The sequence below is a fragment of the Falco rusticolus genome, chromosome 8 (assembly GCF_015220075.1).
Source record: "Falco rusticolus isolate bFalRus1 chromosome 8, bFalRus1.pri, whole genome shotgun sequence".
Taxonomy (NCBI): Eukaryota; Metazoa; Chordata; class Aves; order Falconiformes; family Falconidae; genus Falco; species Falco rusticolus.
In genome coordinates, this window is record NC_051194.1 from 11,727,326 (window position 1) to 11,748,369 (window position 21,044).

At 53.4% G+C, this 21,044-nt stretch overlaps 2 protein-coding genes across 4 annotated transcripts in view; one reads left to right on the forward strand and one right to left on the reverse strand.

Annotated features, from left to right (window-relative positions):
* NEURL1B (neuralized E3 ubiquitin protein ligase 1B) overlaps positions 1-6,980 on the forward strand; it is a 146,038-nt gene extending 139,058 nt beyond the window's left edge. For both annotated transcript variants that reach the window (XM_037398280.1, XM_037398281.1), the window contains exons 3-5: positions 368-1,075; positions 2,028-2,153; positions 2,975-6,980. In XM_037398280.1, the coding sequence (XP_037254177.1) occupies positions 368-1,075; positions 2,028-2,153; positions 2,975-3,219 (1,079 nt within the window). In that variant the 3' untranslated portion in view covers positions 3,220-6,980. The remainder of the gene's footprint in view (positions 1-367; positions 1,076-2,027; positions 2,154-2,974) is intronic.
* A 1,804-nt stretch (positions 6,981-8,784) lies between these two features.
* Positions 8,785-21,044, reverse strand: part of SH3PXD2B (SH3 and PX domains 2B) — a 78,009-nt gene continuing 65,749 nt past the window's right edge. For both annotated transcript variants that reach the window (XM_037397543.1, XM_037397544.1), the window contains 6 exons: positions 19,454-19,558; positions 17,322-17,439; positions 15,815-16,041; positions 15,207-15,256; positions 14,588-14,713; positions 8,785-13,602 (listed from right to left, as the gene is read on the reverse strand). In XM_037397543.1, coding sequence (XP_037253440.1) covers positions 12,106-13,602; positions 14,588-14,713; positions 15,207-15,256; positions 15,815-16,041; positions 17,322-17,439; positions 19,454-19,558 — 2,123 coding nt within the window. In that variant the 3' untranslated portion in view covers positions 8,785-12,105. The remainder of the gene's footprint in view (positions 13,603-14,587; positions 14,714-15,206; positions 15,257-15,814; positions 16,042-17,321; positions 17,440-19,453; positions 19,559-21,044) is intronic.

The following is a 21,044-nucleotide window of genomic DNA, read 5'->3' on the forward strand; positions in this document are numbered from 1 at the left end:
TTCCTTCTTTTACAGGGTAACCTCAGAGCTATTAGACCCCTCTACTGAGAAAGCTGTAGGACCGCACTGGTTTACAGCTTTTCCCAGTTCACCAGTGCAAGGAGTTCCCAGATTACATGGGTATTTCATAACACTTGTTTTTCCTCAGCTAGTGCCAAGATGCAGCTATTTCTGCCTGGTCCACATGTGACAATCCACCGCTGGCTGTTCATTAGTGGTTGACCTCTGACTAATTTTCCCATTGTTTTTCCATTCAGAGGAACAGAATTCAGATAATCTGTAGGCTGAAATAATAACAATTGTAACCGTAAAAGTAGGCAATTGTGTCTTGACTCTAATGTCCCTTATCACTGGGTTTATCTCACAGATAGCATGTTTGCAGAGACCATGACCACTGCCCGTCTCAGCACCGCCCGCCTCAGCACTTGCCTTCCACAGAGCAACCATGATTCAGCCAACTTCAATAACAACGAACTGGAAAATAACCAAGTGGTGGCCAAAATTGCAAACCTAAACCTAAGTCGGGTACCAGGACTTGTGACAGACAACCACATCATCCCCTGTTGCCCAAACCGACGGCAGCATGCCCAGGGGGTCCCAGCCTTCCTGGACACCGACCTGCGGTTCCACCCCACCCGTGGACCTGACATCACCTTTTCTCAGGACCGGATGGTTGCATGCACCAACTGGCAGGAAAGCAATAGGACTTTGGTGTTTTCTGACCGGCCTTTGCACATTGGTGAAAGCCTCTTTGTGGAAGTAGGACATCTTGGGTTGCCATACTACGGGGCCCTTTCATTTGGCATCACTTCTTGTGATCCGAGTACTTTACGGACAAATGAGCTCCCGGCAGATCCAGACTTTCTCTTGGACCGCAAGGAGTACTGGGTGGTTTACCGAGCGTTCCCGGTCCTCAACAGCGGTGACATTCTCAGTTTCATGGTCTTGCCGAACGGAGAGGTGCACCACGGGGTGAATGGAGCCAGCCGAGGAATGCTAATGTGTGTGGACACCTCACAGTCTCTCTGGGTGTTTTTTACAATCCATGGTGTGATCAACCAGCTCAAAATACTGGGTAAGTGCAGCCAAGAGAAATGATAATGGGGAACACCTGGCTGGTGGAGTGTCCTGGGCCAGAATGGGAGCTATGGGTTTGCATTCACAGTGTTGCTTTAGCAGGTGGTCACTGATGTGAGGGAGCAGCTCCTGACCTCACCTTGTGTTTGCAAACAAGAGTTAGTGAGACATAGTAGCTGTTCACATGGAACCTATATAAGTTCCCCAGAAAAGGATGAGATAAAATAAGCAGCAGGCAGGGAGGCAGAGGTGGCTGGGGGAGGGGGACAGCTAGTTTTCAGAGGGTTTGCTTGAAAAAGGGATTCTTTATAAACCCACTGTTCCGGCCAACAGGTATTAACCTCCTGCCTTGGTAAGGGGGGTGATTTTTGTGAGCGCAGCTCTGGTTTAAGCACAGGTGTTGCTGATGGGCCAGTAGTTGCTCCCCAAGCATTGCCACAGCTCGGGTATCTGGTACCACTTCTGATCTATGGCTGGTGACCAGTTACAGTGCTTCTCCCTTCCTCTTGTTAAGGGTTCTGTCAGCAAAGCAAATGCTGATGACTTTGTGTGGCAGGTGTTTCTCATTTAAAGCAACACCCCTTCCCAGCTGCCCCTGGTCTTGCAGTGAGACAGTGGTAACTTGAGGCTGCTGCTACTGCTGGAGAGACTGGGACCACAGGGAAGTGACTTTCCATCCCAAATGATGGCTGTTAGATACCCTGGTGCTTGCCTCGCTGAAGCACCGAACAGATGTTTTACAATGGTGTAGTGAGGTCCAGGCTCTGAAGGTCACATCCGAAATCCTGCACGTGTATCGTGACCAAGGGACAGCGCTTTGCAGCTGGACTTTACCCTAAAGCACCCCACGCACGGCGGGTGGGAGCAACTCACCGGGCAGAGGCGCATTTAGCTGGGGTTTGGGTGCCCATCGGCCCCGCAGCGGGCTCAGCTCTCTCCTCTGTTTGCAGGCACTGTGCAGTCCAGCCCAGTGACCGTCTCTCCCTCAGGATCCCCCGGCGGCTCGCAGTACGACAGCGATTCAGACATGGCTTTCAGCGTCAACAGGTCGTCGTCTGCTTCGGAGTCATCGCTGGGTAAGGAGCGCCTGGCCCTGGGCACCCTTGTGCCCCCTGCACCGAGACAGCAGTCCAGGCTGACAGGTGGTGCTGGGGCTACACAAGGCAGCAGGGCAACCTTAGGGGGGGGATGTTGCATCTCCTGCTCGGCCAACAGATATAATTGGAAGAAAACATGAAGACTTTCATGGCCTGAAGAAAGGCTGCGTGTTGCTTCCCACTTTGTCAGTCTGTCTAATGCAAGTGGTCCCTGCAGCGTTGCCCTTGCTGCAGCAGCAGTGCTGCAATAGCAGGGGCCGCAGTATCGTGTCTGGGGGGTCTTACACCACCCAGACCACTGCTTTCTGCTCTGCCAGGGCTCCGCTGCCACAGGGATGCCCACGTAACCGTTCACGTGCTGGTGTTTGGATCTCGGGCAGACAGCCCTGAGTACCCTGCCCGGTGCAATCTCCGGAACGCGCTGCCGTTGTGCAGTGCTGCAGCCAGCCGGCACACCTGGCGAGGCGCAGGAGCACCCTGCGTGGGGCACGGCTTCTTCAGGGGGAGCGGGGCTCTGCACGCCCACACTGTGAAATGGGTGTGCGAAATCACAGCCCTGCTTGGGGGAAGCCCAGGTGAGCCGTGCTCGCCCCATCTGTAGCGAAGGGGTGGCAGGCTCTGCCCGGCGCTGTACCTGTGCTACCAGTTGGAATGGGCTGGGGTTGGTTTGGCCATATGAAACGGGCGATGACTAGGGAAGGAAGAGCCTTAAAAATTGACTTGAGTGTGTGTATGTTGTACAGTGTCAGGTCTGCACCATCCTGGTGACCAAACAATCTCACTCCTTCCTCCTCTTGCAGTGACTGCTCCCAGCTCCCCCCTGAGCCCCCCCATCTCTCCCATCTTCCCCGCTCCGGAGCCATCAAGCAGCAAGAACGGGGAATGCACCGTTTGCTTTGACAGCGAGGTGGACACGGTGATCTACACCTGCGGACACATGTGCCTCTGCAACACCTGCGGTCTTAAGCTGAAGAAGCAGCTCAATGCCTGCTGCCCGATCTGCCGACGGGTCATCAAAGATGTTATTAAAATATACCGCCCTTAGTGCCCGGCTCGGGCTGTAGGAAGGGGGAACGCCGCTAGCAGTAACCATGCCTTTCCGTCCCTGCTTATGGGTTATTGTGCTGGTCAGTTGTTATCAAGTGGCTCGTTATCTGTGTTTCCTTATTTGACTGGTAGGGCGCAATTCAGGGATAAAATTGAGCTGAGGATCATGTGGGGCCCAAAGGCACGGCTGCCGTGCTGGCCAGGCTGTGTGCCCATGGGCAAATCTGGGGAATCATGGTCTGGACCTGACCCCCCTGCAAATGAGAAATTTCCCGTGCAAAGGCTCTTTTTTTTCCTCCTCCTCTGGAGGAGGCTTGCTGTGGTACAGGTCAGGAAGGAGAGGTGGCCACTTGGTCAGTGCCAGGTGCCACTGGGCTTCCTGACCCCGAAACCCCAACAGCTCTGGGCTGCTGCCGGGTGCTTGCGCTGTGGTGGATCAAAATTAGGACGAGACCCAGTGGGAGGGTTCAAAGTAGACAAAACTGATCTGGACACGTCATGTTCACCTGTGTGAGGGGAACTAGCTAAGGCCAAAATAGTAGCACAGCCAGATTCTCACTTGTTTGGGTTTTGCCCCCCTGAACAGGCTTCTGGGGCATACGGAGAAGCTGGTCTGACTTAGATAAAGCAGCTTTTGCTTTCTGTGGCAGAACAGGGACTTTTGGCCAAGGAGCTGAGACCTGGGGAGCAGCCACAGGCTAGCAGTGAGGAGCATGAGCCCACCGAGAGCCCCAGCCAACCCAGCTACTGCTGCTCTCTGCAGATGGAGCAGTGGGCAGCGGCGATGGGCTGCCAAGGCACTGCCCGTGTGCCTGGCTGCTGAAGCCATACATTGCAGCCTATGGATGAGGGGGCCGTTTGGATGGGCACGCTGCAATCCTGGCTTAGAAAAAAGCGAGGGGCTACTGCCGTCTGCAATGACGGTGTTTTCCACCTCCCGGCACACGTGCCTGCATTTTGCTCTGCTCCTCTTCACAGGCAGCATCGCTGCCGTCTCGCACCGTCTGCCTGGCTCGGCTCCCCCAGCCCTTCTCCTGCAGCCAGCGCTGCAGCAGGGCTCAGCCTTCCTCCTGCCCCATCACAGGGACTTTTTGGAGCCTGTGGTGAGAAATTAATTTCTGACTTAGTCCCAGCAGACTCACTTTTTCTCTGGGGACTGCGTATGTGCTGCTTTTACCTGTTCTTTCTCCTGCCTTTGCAGGTTTCCCAGCACGGCTCCCGGCTGCCCAGACACTGGGTCCCAACAGTAGATGAGAACTTGTTGAGATGAACAGGGATCTATCTTACTTGGCTTTACTTGGGAGGAGGAAAGAAAAAGGCTCTGGGGTTATTATCAGGTGCTGGGACTTAAAAGGTAAATGGGTTTCAGCTGTGATATTCCAGCTACAAGGACTGGCAACGGGGGTAGGCTGGGCAGCATCTGAGCATGCAGCATTGGGGCTCGTGTGAGGAGCTCTGTGTCCTCCTCCCTGCTCCTGCAGGAGCTGTGCTCTATTCTCTACCCTCTGCCCACTTGCATGGTTCTTGTGCAGTCCTTCAACCTCAGCTTGGCTGGTTTCCGGCTGGTCCAGGTCAAAGAGAGGGGAAGAGAGAGGATGCAAATGGAAGGATGAGAGAGGGGCTGCTGTCATTCTAGCTCGGTGACCACGTGCCACCAAGTGCATAAGAATGGCTTTCTTCAGAAATTGCAATTACTGCATTTTAGTCCAAAAAAGAACAGCCACCCCTGTACATTTCAGGGCCTCTGGGCACAGAGGGGCAGCCTGACATCTTTGGTGTCTGTTACCTTGCCTCCCCATTCACTCTCTCCTCCGAGGTGCCGGTAGCTGTGGATGTGCTGCTGCCCCTCACGGCACTGCTGCCCGGGCGGTGGGTTCAGCGGTGCCAGCAGTGCTGCGCTTGGTTGCTGACCGGCACTCAGCCCCCTCGCCCGCTCTGCCATCAGGGAGAGCACACTCCGGGGAGCAGCTCATCTTCCTCCCACAGCGCAGCAGGCTGTGGCTGCCAGCTCATGGGGTGTGGAGAAAACCTTTTTTTTTCTCCTTGAAGAGCTAATTAACATTTTAATTAAGTGTATAAATGAGAGGCTGCTGTAGAGTGAGATCTCTCACCCTTTGCCCTGCTGTATCATCACGAGAGCCTGCCAGCTTTGCAGAGCCCTTTTTGGAAACTCGGCTCATGCCACTGGCTGTGCCACCGCTGAGCATGTTCAGCCCTCAGCAGAGCCACCAGCACCGTGACTGCAGCACGAGTTCACTTACACCTTTGCAAAAGGAGGCGGCGAGGGCAGCTTTCCAGCAGCTGGAGCCTTGCCTGGACCTCCAGGCTGCCCTCTGACCGGGGACTGCAGACCTGCCTTTGTAGGGACCTTCCCAGTCCCCTGTTTTTCAGATCAGGGTCTGGCTGCAGTCAGTGGGCACTGCACTAAGAGCACAGTGACGGCTAGGTAAGTGAGCATGGGATGAAAGACCAGGTGGGTTAGCACCTGCCTGGTGAACGGGCTGCAGTGGGAAGCCTTTGCGTGATGAGGAATTCAAGGAAGTTGTCTGAATCCACAGTGAGTGATGCTAGCTTGAGTCAGGTCTGGGCTAGCGAATGCCAGTGGCCATCCCTGGGGCTGTTGTCCCACTTTCAGGGGTGCCTGGTCTGTTTCAGTGGCTGCACACAGCTATGTGTGTTGTGCCAGAGCAGAGCCCATTTGCTCTGCTGACACCTCAGGTCCTCAATGAGTGGGGCTAGTTGCATGCCTGGGGTGGTGTGGTGGGGTTTTTGTGTTTTTTTTTTTTTTTTAAGTCAGCAAGGAGAAATACCAAATCCACCCCAGCTGTGTCCAAGCTGTTCAGGACACTGCAGCCAGATGCTGACTTTTTGCTGTAGCAGCCGAGACTGGTTTCTAGAAGGGCAGCATCCAGCAGGGCCAGCAAGGGAACCAGCTCAGTCAGGGTCCGGAGCCAGCCGTGCAGTGAGCAGGATGTGAGAGCAGTGGACATGTCACCCTGCTTATCTGAGAGCAATGGGAATTTTCCAAAATAGGCCTCTTAAAAAAAAAAAAAAGATTTCCAGGAAAAGGTAGCCTCTTACAGATTTAATTGTTAGTACTCGTATTGCTATTTTTTTTAAACAGTCCAATGATATATGATTTGTACAGAAGATCTGTTTGTGCCTTATAAGGGTGTCTGTGCACTTTTTATCCTTTTTAAAGCAACTTTTAAAAAGAAAAAAAAATCAACCAGGGGGAGAAACCAACACAGATCAATGGTAGTTTTATAGAATTTTGTGTTCACGGAGAATCTTGCTTTTTTTTAAATATATATATATATATAGGAGTGAAAAGTGTTTATTTCCATGGATTTGCCCCCCTCTCCTCCTAACGTATTTGTTTAACAATTGAAAAAGAGGAAGCAAGAGAAAAAAAAAAAAAAAAAAAAAAGAAGAGATGGGGGAACTCTTTTTACCTTCCCCCTTTCCAAGACAGTTATTCTCTTATCGTTACCTTTATGATTCAATACTGTGACCTGTACATCATGTTTAAGCTGAATCAGATTTTGGACCTCTGTATTAGGCTTTTCAAGCAAATCATCTGGGGGACCGGGGCGGGGAGGGGGGAGGGCATCGCACGAGGGAGGGAACTGCACTTCTACCTGTCAGTGCTCTATAGTGTTGTGTTCAGTGCTGTGTGTTTTACTTTTGTCCATTTACCTGTTTTACATTAATATAATTTTACTTGTTTATGAAACAAATAAAACCTTGGCTTGTAAAGAGTGCTTCTGGGTGTTTAAAAGCATTTGACCTGGAGAGTGAGCAAATCCATTAATTCCAAAGCGTGGCAATACTAACACAGAGTCAGGGCACCTCTGTTCCCCTCAGGTACCTCTGCTTCAAAAAAAGATTAGGTACTTTGAGTACCTTGCATGAGCTTCGCATTGCTTTTGGGAGGTCACCGCACAGTGGCTGCTCCGTCCCTTGATGGGCAGGGCAGGGGGGGGTCCTGGCTCATTTAACCTGCCAATGCTTGAAAGTGTGGCCATCCACTGCAGTAAAAGCAGGGTGTATTTTAGGGCTACGGAGGCAGGGGTGTCCTGTGGCACATGCCCTCTCCAAGTGCCCCAAATTCCTTGTCTAACCTGCTCCAGGCTAAAGCAAGGCAGCTGCCAGCCTGGTCCCGCTCCCATGGCAGCCTGGGGACCGTGCCGGCTGGGATGCAGACAGGCAGGAGAGCTTTTTCTGTTTTCTTTTTCCTTTTTTTTCTTTGTGTGTGTTGCTTTCTTTGTTTTGCAGCAATTCCTGGGCCTGTATTTCATGAGAGGCCAACAGAAGGCTTCTCTTACATCCTGAAGTGTGGCCTGCTGAAGCCAATCGCCCGTCAAGCAGCCTCAGATGTGGTTTGAAGGCGAGTGGAAGAGTTCATTCATAACTCTGCCCTGGCAAGACCACAGCCCTATATAGTTAAGTAAAACCCTCACAAGCCACAGGTGGAGAAAGAGCCCAACAGCGGCTATTTATGCCAAAATGCCTTTTTATAAACTCTGCTGCCCCACTTTATCCAGAGAGCTGATCCTTTGTCAGCTGCCAACAGACTAATGCTGCCAGCGTCAGGCCACAGAGCAACTTTGCACCACGCTTACTCAACGCTGGGGTGGTGACCTGCTCCAGCCGCTGCCAGCCCAAGCCCTGGGGAGAGCCTGGAGGACCACTGCCTGCACCCACGACCTGCGCTCACAGCCCCCCTGCTGCTCTCCTCCCCTCTGCCAGCCTGGGTGCCATCCTGCACGTACCAGCCCAAACGGAGCCTCCCATGGCCAAAGCCCAACCCGTTAGTGCTCTGCCAGCTCCGGCCGTGGCACGGCCACACAAGTGCTGGTGATTTGGGCAGCAGCCGGCATTGCTCAGTGCCAGGAGCAGCGTGCCCACGAGGGCAGGGCATGGCACCATGCTGGCTGCAAGGAGCTGCCGGAGATGGGACGGGCCCTGCATGGCCAGACTGGTGCAATTCTCCAGGTTACGCACTCACCTGCTGCTGGGTGGCAACAGCAACACTCCCACATGGGGAGCATTCATTGAGCAGCAGCACCCCCAGCCACAGCGGCACAGGACCCCCCACCCCATGCCCAAACAGTGCAGAGTCACTACGCACGTGCCCTGACTTGGACTCTGCTCCTCCAGTGTGTCCAGTGTGGGGTACTCAAGAGACAAACTGGGGCACAGCAGCAATGGAGGAGCAGGGCTATTCGTGGCCAGGAACCCTAAGTCAAAAGTCTGAGCCTCGTGACTTGCCCCAGCCCTGTTGCAGGGGATGCTGCAGCCAGCAGCCCTTGCTGCAAGCCAGGCAACACTGCACCACCCTGTTCACCTCCCAGCAGACAAAAGTGCCCAAGGCCAGAGAAACGTTTCACTCACCTGAGGATAGCTCCTCCACAGCACGAGGGAGTGCAGCTCAGCGGGTCAGGGCTCCTTGCTGGTTCCATGCTGCAGTGACCAGCAGCGTGTGTCAGACCCCTGGGCAGAGCTGCCATCGTACCAGGCAGGAGAGCAGCACCCCAGACATACATCAGCCAGACATGGGTTCACAAGGGTGCTTGAAACCAGTCAAGCAGTTTCTTTTTATTTCTTAAAAAAAAGAAAACAAAACCCCACCAAATAATAATAATTAAAAAAAAAAATAATCCACCCCCTAATGGTGAAAGTATAGATACGGCATTTACACAGCTACATCTATCTTCCGCTGACCACCCTTCCCACCCCCCACCCCCCCAGTAATGTAGATTTATACACACTTACATAATATAGTGAGACACGGACAAACAGATGGGCTTAGAGAGCCTGCGAGAAGGAGCAGGGCACAGTGGGTGCCTCCAGCCTGCCAGGGATGTGCCGAGCCGCAGGACCTCCCCGACACCCGGCTCTTCTCCCCCAAGCCATGGCGATGCTCCCCCTCCCCTTGCTGCAAGCCCCAGCCTCAGGGCTGCACTAGTGATGGGCGAGGTGGGAGGCTGGTCTGGCTGATGGGGTGATGTGCCTCTGGGCAAGCTCAGGGTACCAAGCCTCCCGGCTGCCCTCCTCCACCTCACGAGGTAGTCGGGGATCTCAGCCGCGTTGAACGTGCGAGGTACAGAGAAGAGGTGCAGCCTGGCAGAGGGCATGAGCAGCTGCTGAACCAGGCGGACACGTCAGATGCGGGGGACAAAGCCCTGCCAGCCCAAATGGCTCTCAGCATCTTCCCGACAGGAGCCACTGCCCAGCCCGCGGTCCCTTTGCAGACAGAAGTGTTGTAGGAAGGGGTAAGGCTGCAGGGGTCGGCATCCTAATGAGGGTGACACCACCACCCCACCCCCAACTTGGGCACTCACCCTACCTTCTTGGAAGCTCTTTGGGAACAAGGGAGTGATCCTGTCACACGCTCAATGCGTCAAATACAGTACTTGTGTCAGCAAAACGAAGCACTACCAGTTCTGAGGTTCAGTCTGGGAGGAAAGCAGAAATAGCCCTCATTTAGCACAGAGGCCACAGAAATAGCGCTGTCCCCTCTGAGGAAAGCCAGGGGCAGCGAGGTCTCTGCGACAGAGAAAGGAGAGAGACTTCTGAGATCAAAAGGCCATTCAGCAAAGTGAGAGCAGGACACAGTGCCATGGGGAAAGGTCACACAGCCCTTCCACCTGCTGTGCGAAACTGCCAGTGGATGGGGGACACAGGGCCAGCCCCCTCCCCAGATATAGAGAGGGTTGGATTTGGCTGCTGGGCAGCTCTGGCTTAACTCATCCTGTCCCCATTCCTTTCCAAAGAAAAAGGGATTTACTGGAGCAAGAGATACACAAAGACAAGGCAGCATTGTTCCCCCAGCCCACCCTGCAGCTCTCCCGGGAGCACATCAACACCTTGCAATGTGCCACACAAGGAGCTTTGTTACTGGAGTGTGTGGCAGAAGTATTGCTTATTGCCAGCCCAGGTGAGTCAGCCTGATCAGAGGCTGATGTGCCACCAGAGAAAACCGTAGGTGGGAGGGTGAGGAATCAGCCAGAGACTGGGGTGCATGAATTCCCATGGCTAAAAATGAACCTTGGGGCTTCTGGATATGAGGCTGGAGTGGGGTGCTCAGGACTTCTCTATCAGATCAAACCAGGGCTGGGACAAACTGCCCCATCACCCTCCCAGAACGACCCTGGCCTGAAGCACCACCATTTTCATTCTGTTTACAGACAAGAGAGATCTTCAATTCCACGTTTCCACAGTAGAAGACATGGGACACAGAGGGAAGCGAGCATCTGGGGGGAGTGGAGAACACTCCTTCAATTCTGCCAGCCCCAAATTAGAGGGAAAACTATACTAGTTTTCAGCAGCAAAACAATGTGGCTGCGGAGCTGTGGCTGCAGCACTTGCACTTGCAATTAAGACTAGAAAGGGCAACGGGGCTTGGTCAACAAGAAACCCACAGAAGTGCTGGATTTAAACTCTTCTGGAGAGAGAAACGTGGCCCTGAATCTGCAAGCAGTCAAGTATAGAAGGGAAGAAAGCAGCACTGGGGAATGACAGCTCATCCACATTCATCCTCCTGCTTGGATAAGAAACACCGTAGGCAAGATTAGGTTTGGCAGGCAGGAATGTCAGCACGGAAAAACCCCAGGCTCTGCTTGATCTGAAGGCCCCCAAACAGCCCACCAGGCAGGATGAAATGAAAGTACCAGGAAGACAGGCAGATGGGGTGACGAAGAAGGCAGGGAGCCCCTGAGCACCAGACATGCCTCACAACTGGTTGTGATGAGGAGCTGAACTCCCACATTCTGGATTGCACTTGATAATATCAGCACCTACTGAAGGACCCACCTCCTGGCTGCTGCCCGCCAGCCTGGGGAAGCTCAGTGGGTCACAGGGACGGGTGGTCCCCTATTAGTCCAACAGGCAGGGCAGTCTGTGTGGGAAGGAAAGCAAAGCATTCTTTCCAGGGCTTTGGGGGTCATTTTGGTCCTCTGTGCCTTGCATAGTATTCTTCAGCTACCGAAGCAAAACACCTCTTGTTTGGTTGCAATACTGCGAGGGAGAAGCCTGCATAGCATCCTGGATCAGCACAGAGAGGACCTGTTATATATATGTGTGTATGTATCTCTTTTTCCGTATTTTTTTTTTTTCCACCAGGAGGATTCTGAAGTTAACACTTGTCTTTGTAGAACAGGGAAGGACCAAGGGGCAGTCCCGCGGCATGCATGGTGGGGAGCAAGGATCGCCCTTAACTGGAGCGCAATGCCTGTGCCTGCACATGCACACAGAGCTACAGGGACCCCGCTCTCAGCAATCATTCCTTCTTTTGGCCACATTCCCTATGCCTCTGCTACACCCCTGGAGTCAGCAATGTCACCTACAACACTTGACAGTGACCCTGGGCCTCAGGCAAAGGCAAATCCTTTCCTGCAGCCAGATTTCCTTCATTAGTACCATGCCACTCGTCACTTCCCTGGCTACTGCGGTATTTCTTTTTAATCCTCCATACAGGTGGCAATAATGGCTATCAAGGTCCATCTCCCCAGCACGGAGAACCACGGTAGCTGTCCTGTGCCACAAAGCTTGGCCAGAGCAGCTCTGGCTGCATGGCTGGGCTGCCCGTACGGCCACAGGAGCAAAGTGCTCGGGGTGGGGGACGGGGACCTGGGGAGGCGGGTGGGTGGGAGCACATGGGTGGGGAGGGGAGGCTGAGCCGCTTCCCCCACACTGCTGCCAATGGGCACCAGCTGGGATGCATGGGATCTCAATTACTATCTTTTCTTTTTTTTTTTTTTCTTTTTTCTTTTTTTTTTTTTTTTTAAAGCCAGCCTCACAGAAAACTATAAATTAATCTGCTAATTAAATACTCAGGTGAGAGACCAGGGAACCTCTGGCTGTGCAAGCAGAGGAGCGGCTATGGCTTCTTTCGTAGGTAATTGGAAGGGATCCAGCCCTCCCAGCATGGCCCCCCAGTCAGGACCTTGCAAAACCACCAGCCACTGCTGTTCTTCTCACGAACTTCAAACAAAGTTCCTTCTTTAAAACTGTTGGTCTCCTCATCGCCTTCAAAATCTGCCACTGCCACATAGAGAGCTTCCCTGGTGATGTCCGGACTGGAGATGGGGGCTGAGGTCCTCTCCTTGGCTTCCCCTCTCTCCGCTGCCTTGGATATGGCCTTTGGGCTTACGCTGCTCTTCACTTTGGCTTCGTCTTGGATGGAGGCAGGGAGGAAGGGCTTGGCTTTTGGGGGAACCAGCATGGGCCTCCCCGGCACTGGGGATGACCTGATTTCAGGTGCTTCCCGTGCCGGGGCCCTCAGCTCTGCCGCTGGGACAGAGGCAGGACCCCCTGTTTTCTTGGGGGGTGGTGGTCTGCGAGGTGGCACGACGGGGCGCTGCGGCGGGGGCTCCCTGCCACCCGGCGTGTTTGCTGGGCCTGGGGGAGATTTGGGCAGTGCCTCTTTTGTGGCGTGACCATCCAGCTTGGGCAGGGGTTTGCTTTCCATGCTCGGTCGCTCCTGAAACCTTCCAGAAGCCTCCGAAGAGACCACGGCGTTACCGATGGAGCTTTCGCCAGAAGCAGTGTCCTGCTCGGAGGGCTTCTCTGGGCACTTTGCAGGTCTCAGCTTGCTCCGCAGGCTGCAAATGTCCAGTTTATCGTCAGCTGGAGGTGGGTCAGTGCGGGGGGCTGCAGCAGGTTTTGGCCTGATTTGAGGTCTTGACTTCAAGAACAGATTCTGGGCAATGGGCTCAGGCTTGTCCTCCATGGGCTCAGCTTTTGGCTTAGTTGGCTTGACAATGGGTCGGAGGTTTGGCTTCTTCACCTCCTTGGCCGACACCTTATGTCCACATTCCAGTCCCATTTCGTTTTTCAGCTGGAAGAGTTTGCCCTTCTCTGGTTTGAGCTCTGGCTTCTTGCTGTCCTTTGGGGCTGCTGACTGCTTAGGTGGGATCATGGGCAAAATCATCCCTGGGGGCTTGGGGGGAGGCCTCTGCCTCTCCAGTAACTCGCCTTCCGATTTAATGATGGATTCCTTCCTGGGTGGCAGGCTGGGCTTCTCCTCTGTGTCACGGTCCGAGATCTCCTCATAGCCACCGGTGAAGGCTAGGTCCCTGCTCTCAGGAGCCTCCTTCCCCTTCCAGTCCTTGGCCCACTTCCCACCACAGTCTGTGCCGTTTGGAGGAGCCTCCGGCAAAGGACGGCACGGTCCTGTTGCTTCGTCGTTGGCACTGCCATCAGCTGTGGCGTCGCTGAGCCGGAGCTGAGCCATTTCATTTGGTAGTGGAGCCAGGAAATTCGGCCTGGATGCGTTGCTGGTTTTCTTGTACTTATCGATGAAGGTGGCGGGGGCCCAGCCCTCCTTCTCCTCGATCTGAATGTACCACCAGCCACTCAGGTTCTTCTCAATAACCTGCCAAGGGGAATGAAAAACTCAGACTTCCATGCAGAAGCCCTCTCTGCACAAATGGGGATGATGGGTGTCTCTGAAATGATGTCAGGGTGGCATGTGCCCTCAGTGCCTCTCCATCCAAAAGCTAAAAGTAATGACAGGACTTGTATCCTAATGGAGGAAAACACGGGAACAACCTCTGCCAGGGAAGGGGACCTGTGCGTCACGGTACTAAGGAACAACACAGCCACATCAAGGAGCTGTGGCTGCACTGTCACCGTCCCACCCCAGAGGCAGGACAGGGATGCCGGCCGGGTACCGGGATGCCGGCCGGGTACCGGGATGCCGAGTACCGGGATGCCGAGTACCGGGATGCCGGGTACTGGCCATGGCCACTGCGCGGCACTGTTGGAGCGAGCAACCCGCAGCGACACCGCACGGAGCAGCCACCGCCAGCTGTGCGTGCTCCAGAGGTGGGGCTGGGACCTGGGAGGCACTGACTGGGGCAGCCATACAGAAAAAGTCCTCTTGGCGAGGCACAGCTTATATTTGGAAAAGCAAAATAACATTTGCAAGAGGGATCTTGCCAGCAAAGCGGGTGTGCCAGGAAAGCAATTCTGGAAGGGCTTTTAACTTCACACCTGGCCTAACTAAAAAAAAAGCCACCATCTCTACCCTGATTTGTGATGTGGGTTTAATTTCCATTAGCTCAGACAACACAGCACCCATGCGCTTGGGGTACAGGAGGCCACCAAGAGCACCATGGACTCCAAAGTCTCATGAGCTCGTACAGGTTTCTCTCCCATGCTAGGCGACCCCTGGGCTGTTAACAGTCCACGGAGGCAATCATATGCCCCACCATGCCTGGTTTCCACCCAGAACACTGTGGTGAGCGTATCCTCCCTGCCTGGAAAGCAAGCTCCTGCCTGAAACAGGTCCCAGGGCAATGGGAGTCAGGAGTGCTGTCCTGACGTGAAGATGGGAGAAGGGAAGATGACAGTCTCACCTCTACTTTCATTCCTGCCTGGAAGCTGATGCCGTCAGGGATGGTGGTCTGGAAGTCAGCAATGGTGTAATATTCCTCTTCCACTTGAGGGGGGACAGGAGGTTTAGGCAGGTTCAAACCACGTGGCTATGACAAGAAAAAAGAAAACCCATCAGCGTGTTTCTACAGCAGGTGTGACACAACATCCACACAGCCCACTAGCCTGCAGAGACACAAGCCAGCACAGCCAGGCCAGAGAGATCAGCTGTGCCCATGGAGCATCCTCACCAACACGAACCAGCAAGCCATTTCCAGGCTGAGCAGGAAACTGCTCAGTGCCAGAGCTCTCGCTGACAGCAGGGTCACCCTCCCCAGAGGGACGAAGCCACTCTGCAGCCTCCCACTGGCAACTCAGCCTTGTAGGACAGACTAGCCAAAAGTTCATTTAAAGACCACACGCAAAGACAGGAGTCTTAAGTCAGCAGGGAGGCAGCGTGCGTACTCCAGCCTTGACCAAGAGCAGAGCCCACGGTACAGGGGCAAGATCCCAGGCAAAGAATAAGCAGTGACCAGAGCTCCTTCCAGTGCTTCTCTCCGACTCCCTTGCCACTGCTGGTCTCCTACATCAGCTGGCACTTACTATGGTGAGATCTCGGCGAGGTGGGGGTCTCTGCCTCATCTTTGGTGACTCTGTGGAGGAAGAATTTCAGATACTGTTGAGTTTCTGGCTTTTGGTTTCACGTGTGTTCACAAAAGGCAAGTAGCAGAGAAAACAGAAAGGCAAAGACCAAACCTGACCCATGGGGCAAGGAAGCTGAAGGAAGAACCTGTCTGCCTGGTACCCTGAGTAGCATGGCTCACTCAGGTTTCAAGGACATCCCACTAGAAGAGGAACCATCTTTGCACCATTTGTTTTTTGCACTTTGACCATGTGAGACTGCTTTTTTATTGCAGACCTAACCCAGAAGACCTGGCCTGCAGAGGGATTAAAATGCCCCAGCTTCTGAGAGGAGAGCATCTCTAGCTGAACCTGCAGTCTGGGAAGGGATCCCCATCACATTGCTGATCCTCAGCAGGTCCCTGGGCAGCACTGTGCCCGTGCAATGCCACCTCCACACCTTGCTGCAGAACTCACAGCACCTGCAAGCCTTCTGCCTCCCTCACACCCCATTACATCACCCAAAAGCCTGCAGGAAAGGCTGTGCTTATCCCCCAGCCACCACCAGCCTCTTCCCGACCAGCACTTACTGCGTCGGATATCAGCATTGGGCAGGGGACGACTGTCAAATCTCCCATCCCTTTGGCCAGTGAGTCCATCCTTCTCTCGGCTTGCCAGGACCTGCTGCCGGGAGATGCCATCCAGATCCAAGGCACATGAATGAGCGGAGGAGCCTGACCCCAGCTTCTGTGAGAACATCTCTCCATTCCCCTTTTTGAGGTAGGAGGCAGGGGCCCAGCCTTCTTGGCCCTGGTACCTGCAGTGGTAACAATGGCAGCGTCACTGCGCAGAGCCCTGATGCTGCACCGGGGCTGCGAGCTCTTCCTGGGGGAGCAACCCACTGCACTCGAGTGGTGTTGAGCCCTCAGACCTGGAGCCAGAGCTCCACACACATGCTGACCAAAGGTACCGTGTGATCTGGGCAAAAAGAGCTTGCCAGGTGTCATGCTCCGTGGCACACGGGCACCTAGAGAGCTCCAGCCATGACTAACGCTCCCATGCAAGCTGGCTGCAGCCAGTGGACCAAGGGCTGGGAACACCACAAAGCCCCATTTCCTTTGTGCCTCGGCAGTGGCACCGGTTCAGGAATAAAACACACTGACAGGGAAAGCAGAAGGGAAAACGTGAGGGCTGCTGCTAGGATCGATGTACCTGGTCTTTGGAGAAAGCACAAGCCCTCCGCCTGCGTGCCAGCAGCCTGGATCCCTTCCTTGCTCTAAATTTGCACTGTTTAGGAGAGAAACCAGCCCCGTGATCCGATTGAAAAACCACATCTGCAGAGTTTCCCTGCCATGCTGGAGGGTCCCGTGCCAGTGTCAGAGACTCTCCCCCGCTGGCTGGGCTGCAGCCACTGTGCTCAGATGGCACCGGCTACTGAGCTTGTAATTGCCTTTAGAGTTCTTGTGGCAGCTCTCCTCCACTTGAAAAGTCAATGGATGTTTTTCTGGGGCTTTGCTGCTGCCAAGACCACAGGTTCAATGTAAGGTTAAGAAAACTGCAGCATGTGCTCCCACCCTGCTCAAGTCCGGCCATTTGCTAGACCACAGAAAAGAGAAAATGAGCTTCCAGCAGAAAACAAGTATCAGCTCAGGATGACCTGGAGTCTTTGGCACACCCTGCACACAGCAGACCTGGCCCGGACAATGGCTCTTCTCTGCAGGAGCCTCCTAACACAGCCAGAGGATCCAGCCTGCCTCTGGGACACTTGCTGGTTTTCCTATCAGCAGCACAACGTAACACTAATGCTCTCATACTGGTTCCTTTGCACTGCTGGGGCATGTGATGCCATGACGCAGTCCACCTCCCCACACAGGAAATCGGGGGATTTTAAAGATGTTCAACCACAGCTACGCTTGGCTGAAGGCCTGAGTGTCCCCTAGCCTTGGTTTGATGGGACAGAGAGAGACGAGTTCTGGTAATCTGCCGTTCCCAGTACCCTAGACTTGCCTTCGGACTGTACATCCCATGCACATTGGGTCTCTGCTTTGCACAGCCCCCAGCTGTGTGTCAGGGAAGAGCAAGAGGTAGGGACAGTACCTGATTTTCCACCAGCCCTCCAGGTTCTTCTGGATCACCTCCACCACAGCCCCTTTGTCCAGGTTCATTTCATCCTGGTCTCGTGCAGTATATGGGTAAATAACAGTGTACTTCTCCTCTGTCGGAAAGAAAGTGCAGTTTCACAGAGATATTGTTTTATGGAAACCTGGACTCAGTTGAACAATAGCTTTATACAAATGATAGTTCTTGTAATACAGGTGCAAACACACAGAGATACACAACCATTCAGAAGAGAAATGCCAGTGAAATGTATTTCAAAACAAACGCAGCTGCATTTTGAAATGTAAACTTTGGTGAGCTAGTTGGCTGAAGGAGAAGTTGTCTAAACCAGTTCCTCATCTCCCTTAGGACCAGAGACTATCTGTTATATGACAGCTCTCCTTTCACCTGCTCTCCACAGAAGCTCTTTGATGGATCCTTTTCAGTTCAAATTTCTTTCTCTGAGCCTCTGAAGAACTGTCCTCTATACAGGGAGACAAATCCCACAGGCAGTCAGGGAGTAACCCCACACATACAGACGTGCTCTCACGCACAGCTGAGTCCCTCCAAGACATTGGTCAAAACCACATGGTGAGCCTGGAGAAGAGTCTGACGTCCTGTCCACTAGACCAAATGACTGTAAGCAGGGACATGGATGCTCTTCCCTTCAAGTGGAAGGGAAACATCCTAACAGCCATGCGGACAACATGTTGGACAAAACAGATCCATCCATCCACCCCTCTGCCTCACCTTGTCCTGTCTCCTCTGGAAGAAATCCAGGAAAGCAATTGCCTGTGCTTAAGCAGTGCCACAGTAAGGTGAAAGCCATTTTAGGAAAAATCTATGTCCAAACCCCACACCTCTGGACATTCATACATCCCTACCACGCAGGTTTCCTGGATTTATCTTCTTGGAGGAGCACAGCCCCTCAAGGGCCCGATTTCCCACCCCCTTCATGCAAATGAGTCAAAGGAGAAAATGTCCTGTCACATCCAGCAAAACCAAGCTGGCTCTTTCTCCTGCTGACCCCATCTGAGGCACCAACCCCAGGGCCATGGCTCAGGGGAGTTACTCTTACAGGAACTAAGGCAGCAGTTGCAAGAAGTCTGTATACATGTGTCAGGGGAAAGCAGAAACTCCAGCTTCTGTACCCAAAACAAGCCTCAAAAAGTAAGAAGGAACAGCTGACGAGAGGGAAGAGTGTGGACATGAGCGGCCCTAAGGGATGGTGAAGGAGCACGTATGGCACACACTGAGGCCTGACACAAGCATGGTTCACCACATGCAAAGTAGACATGCAGACAAGGCTCCAAGCACAAAACATGGGCAGCCAAACAAGTCTCTATGAAGTCCACCTTGACCCCATCCACTGGTGTATAAGTCCCCAAGAGTCCGACGGCGGCCAACGTGCCTGGGCAGAGACCAGTATCTCCATGGGACTGGGAAGAGCATGTTGGGGAAGCAGGAGAAGGACAAGAAAGGATGTAAGGAGGTGGCACTTCAGGTCCAAGAGGAGACAGGGCTGACACCAGCGAGGGGCACAGACTGTACTCACCTGGAGCCCTCCGGGGACCCTCCCTGGTCTGAGCCCCCCTCCCACCTCCATCTCCCCAGAGGGGCCGAGCCAGCAACAGCACTGCTTTGAGCATACAGTGGTCAAAGGGAGGATGTGTCCTCCAGGGGTGCTTCAGATTTGCTCTAAGCAGAGGTTGCAACCTTGCATTTCTCGTAACGGGAACTCATGCGTGCTCTTTCATTTTGCACGGATTTAGAAAACACATGACTTGCCCTAGGACTTGAGCTTTGCTCCTCCTCCAGTGCAGGTAAAACAGCTGCCTGGGGCCTAAAGGAGGCACTGGGATGGCAGAACTGAGCATTCCCTGGAGGTGGCACCTTCAGCCCCTCTGTGGGGGAGCAGAAAGGCCAGCAGTTACACCGCCAGCTGCAGCGCTGGAGCAGGGCACTGGGCAAGCAGGACCATTGCAGACAGACATGACTGAACAGCACGGGTGGGTTTGTCCTTCCCTGGGCTTGTGCCCTGCCTAACTCAGGGAGGGCTGTGCGGTCCTGCCAGCAGCTCAGTGCAGTCCAGCAGGAAGAAGCTGGGACAGGTGTCTCCAGCAGCCTCTTACCTTCATCGGGCTGCATTGAGAACTCATCCTGGACGCCATCCTGAGCCTCCAGGCAGGTCGCTGGCACCCAGCCTTGCTCCTCTGATGTGCTCACAAACCACCAGCCTGAGAAAAAAAACCAGCAGGTGGCTCAGCCAAGGGCTTCCACCAGCCAAAGCCTCCCTCCAAACCATAAATCTGGGGGGCTTTTCCCCTCCTTGCTGCCTAGAGAGGAAGCTGGGGTGACCCCAAAGCAACAAAGCCAAGCGCTATCTGAAAGGGAGCGCGGACAGCAGCGCGGAGAATCACACCTGAATGATATCTAAATGTACAGTTCCCCCTACATGAAAAACGGGAGAGGCTCTGAGAGCTGAACGGCTCCAGCCACCATGTTTGTTTTCCTTTTTTTATCCCTTCATAGTTCATTTTCCCTTAGTCTGGGTCAGGAAGCCCAGGCTAATTAGCAGAGATGAATACACTGTCTGCAAATCAATAGCTGACTCCTGCTGCGTTCTCGCCTTCTTTACATTTGTGGAAACAGCGAATTTTAAAAGCTAAGAGTAAATGCAGGATTAAAACATGAGCTCTCCCAGCGGAAAGCTAGCCAGCTCCATAGCGGCCACAAGCAATTCTGGGCCACCCTGGGTGTCCAATCAAAATAAATGCATGATCCTCAGTTATTAAAGCACAAGCTATTTCTGTCTTTGGGGGGGTGGGGAAATAAAGACAGAGCATTATCCTCAGAACCTCACTGGAGAGCCATTTAGAAAGACAACTAGGTTGTCAGGGAGGGAATCAGCAGCTACCTGCATGGAAGGGAAAACCAGGGCTGACATTTGATAAATAAATTATTTGCCATAGCTTTTGAATTGGCTGTGCTAATAGGTTTCGCTTCCTTCGGGGTTGCTTTTACTCTCCTCATTCTCAAACATAGCCCCTGGTGCAACTAATCCTCTGAGGACCAGCTTTCCAGAATTTAAAAATCTATTTTCACTACTGGTCTTCAACCCCCCAGCTAAGCAACTTCTTTTAACTTCAGGGAATAAATTCTGCTTTTCAACAAACTGCAGAAGCTGGGCCCATGACATGACTCGATCCTTTGGCAAACATTAAGAGCAAGTTTAAGTTTTGAAGCAAGTGAATATCTCGGCTGCCTGCTCTGCTCCACAGCCGGGTGCTTCATTGTGTTCGGATGCAGGAATCGTGAATGTACAATGGGGGCTTTCATGGGCACCATGAGAGTGTCCCTCTCTGTCAATAAAACAAGCTTGCCACCTCCGAAAAGCTTGGCTTTTGTCCTCGGGACCCATCAGCCAAGTTTTTCAGCATGAAGAAGCATAAAGTGAAGAGTGTAAAAGATGGACGGCGCCTGGCGCTCAGCACACGGGTAATCAGACCCTTCCTTTAGAGACAGTCCTGAAGTCTTGTCCACGCTCATACAGACAGCCTGCAGACTGACGCTGCTTCCTCCACATCCCACCTCAGCATAACATCCAAGGGCATCCCTGTGAGGTGCCTAGAGGTTGCTTTGCTTAAGGTCCTATTAGGAAAACACTGACAATACAGGATTGCTATTCCTGCCCTGCTCTGTAACGCAGAGTAGACCTGAAGC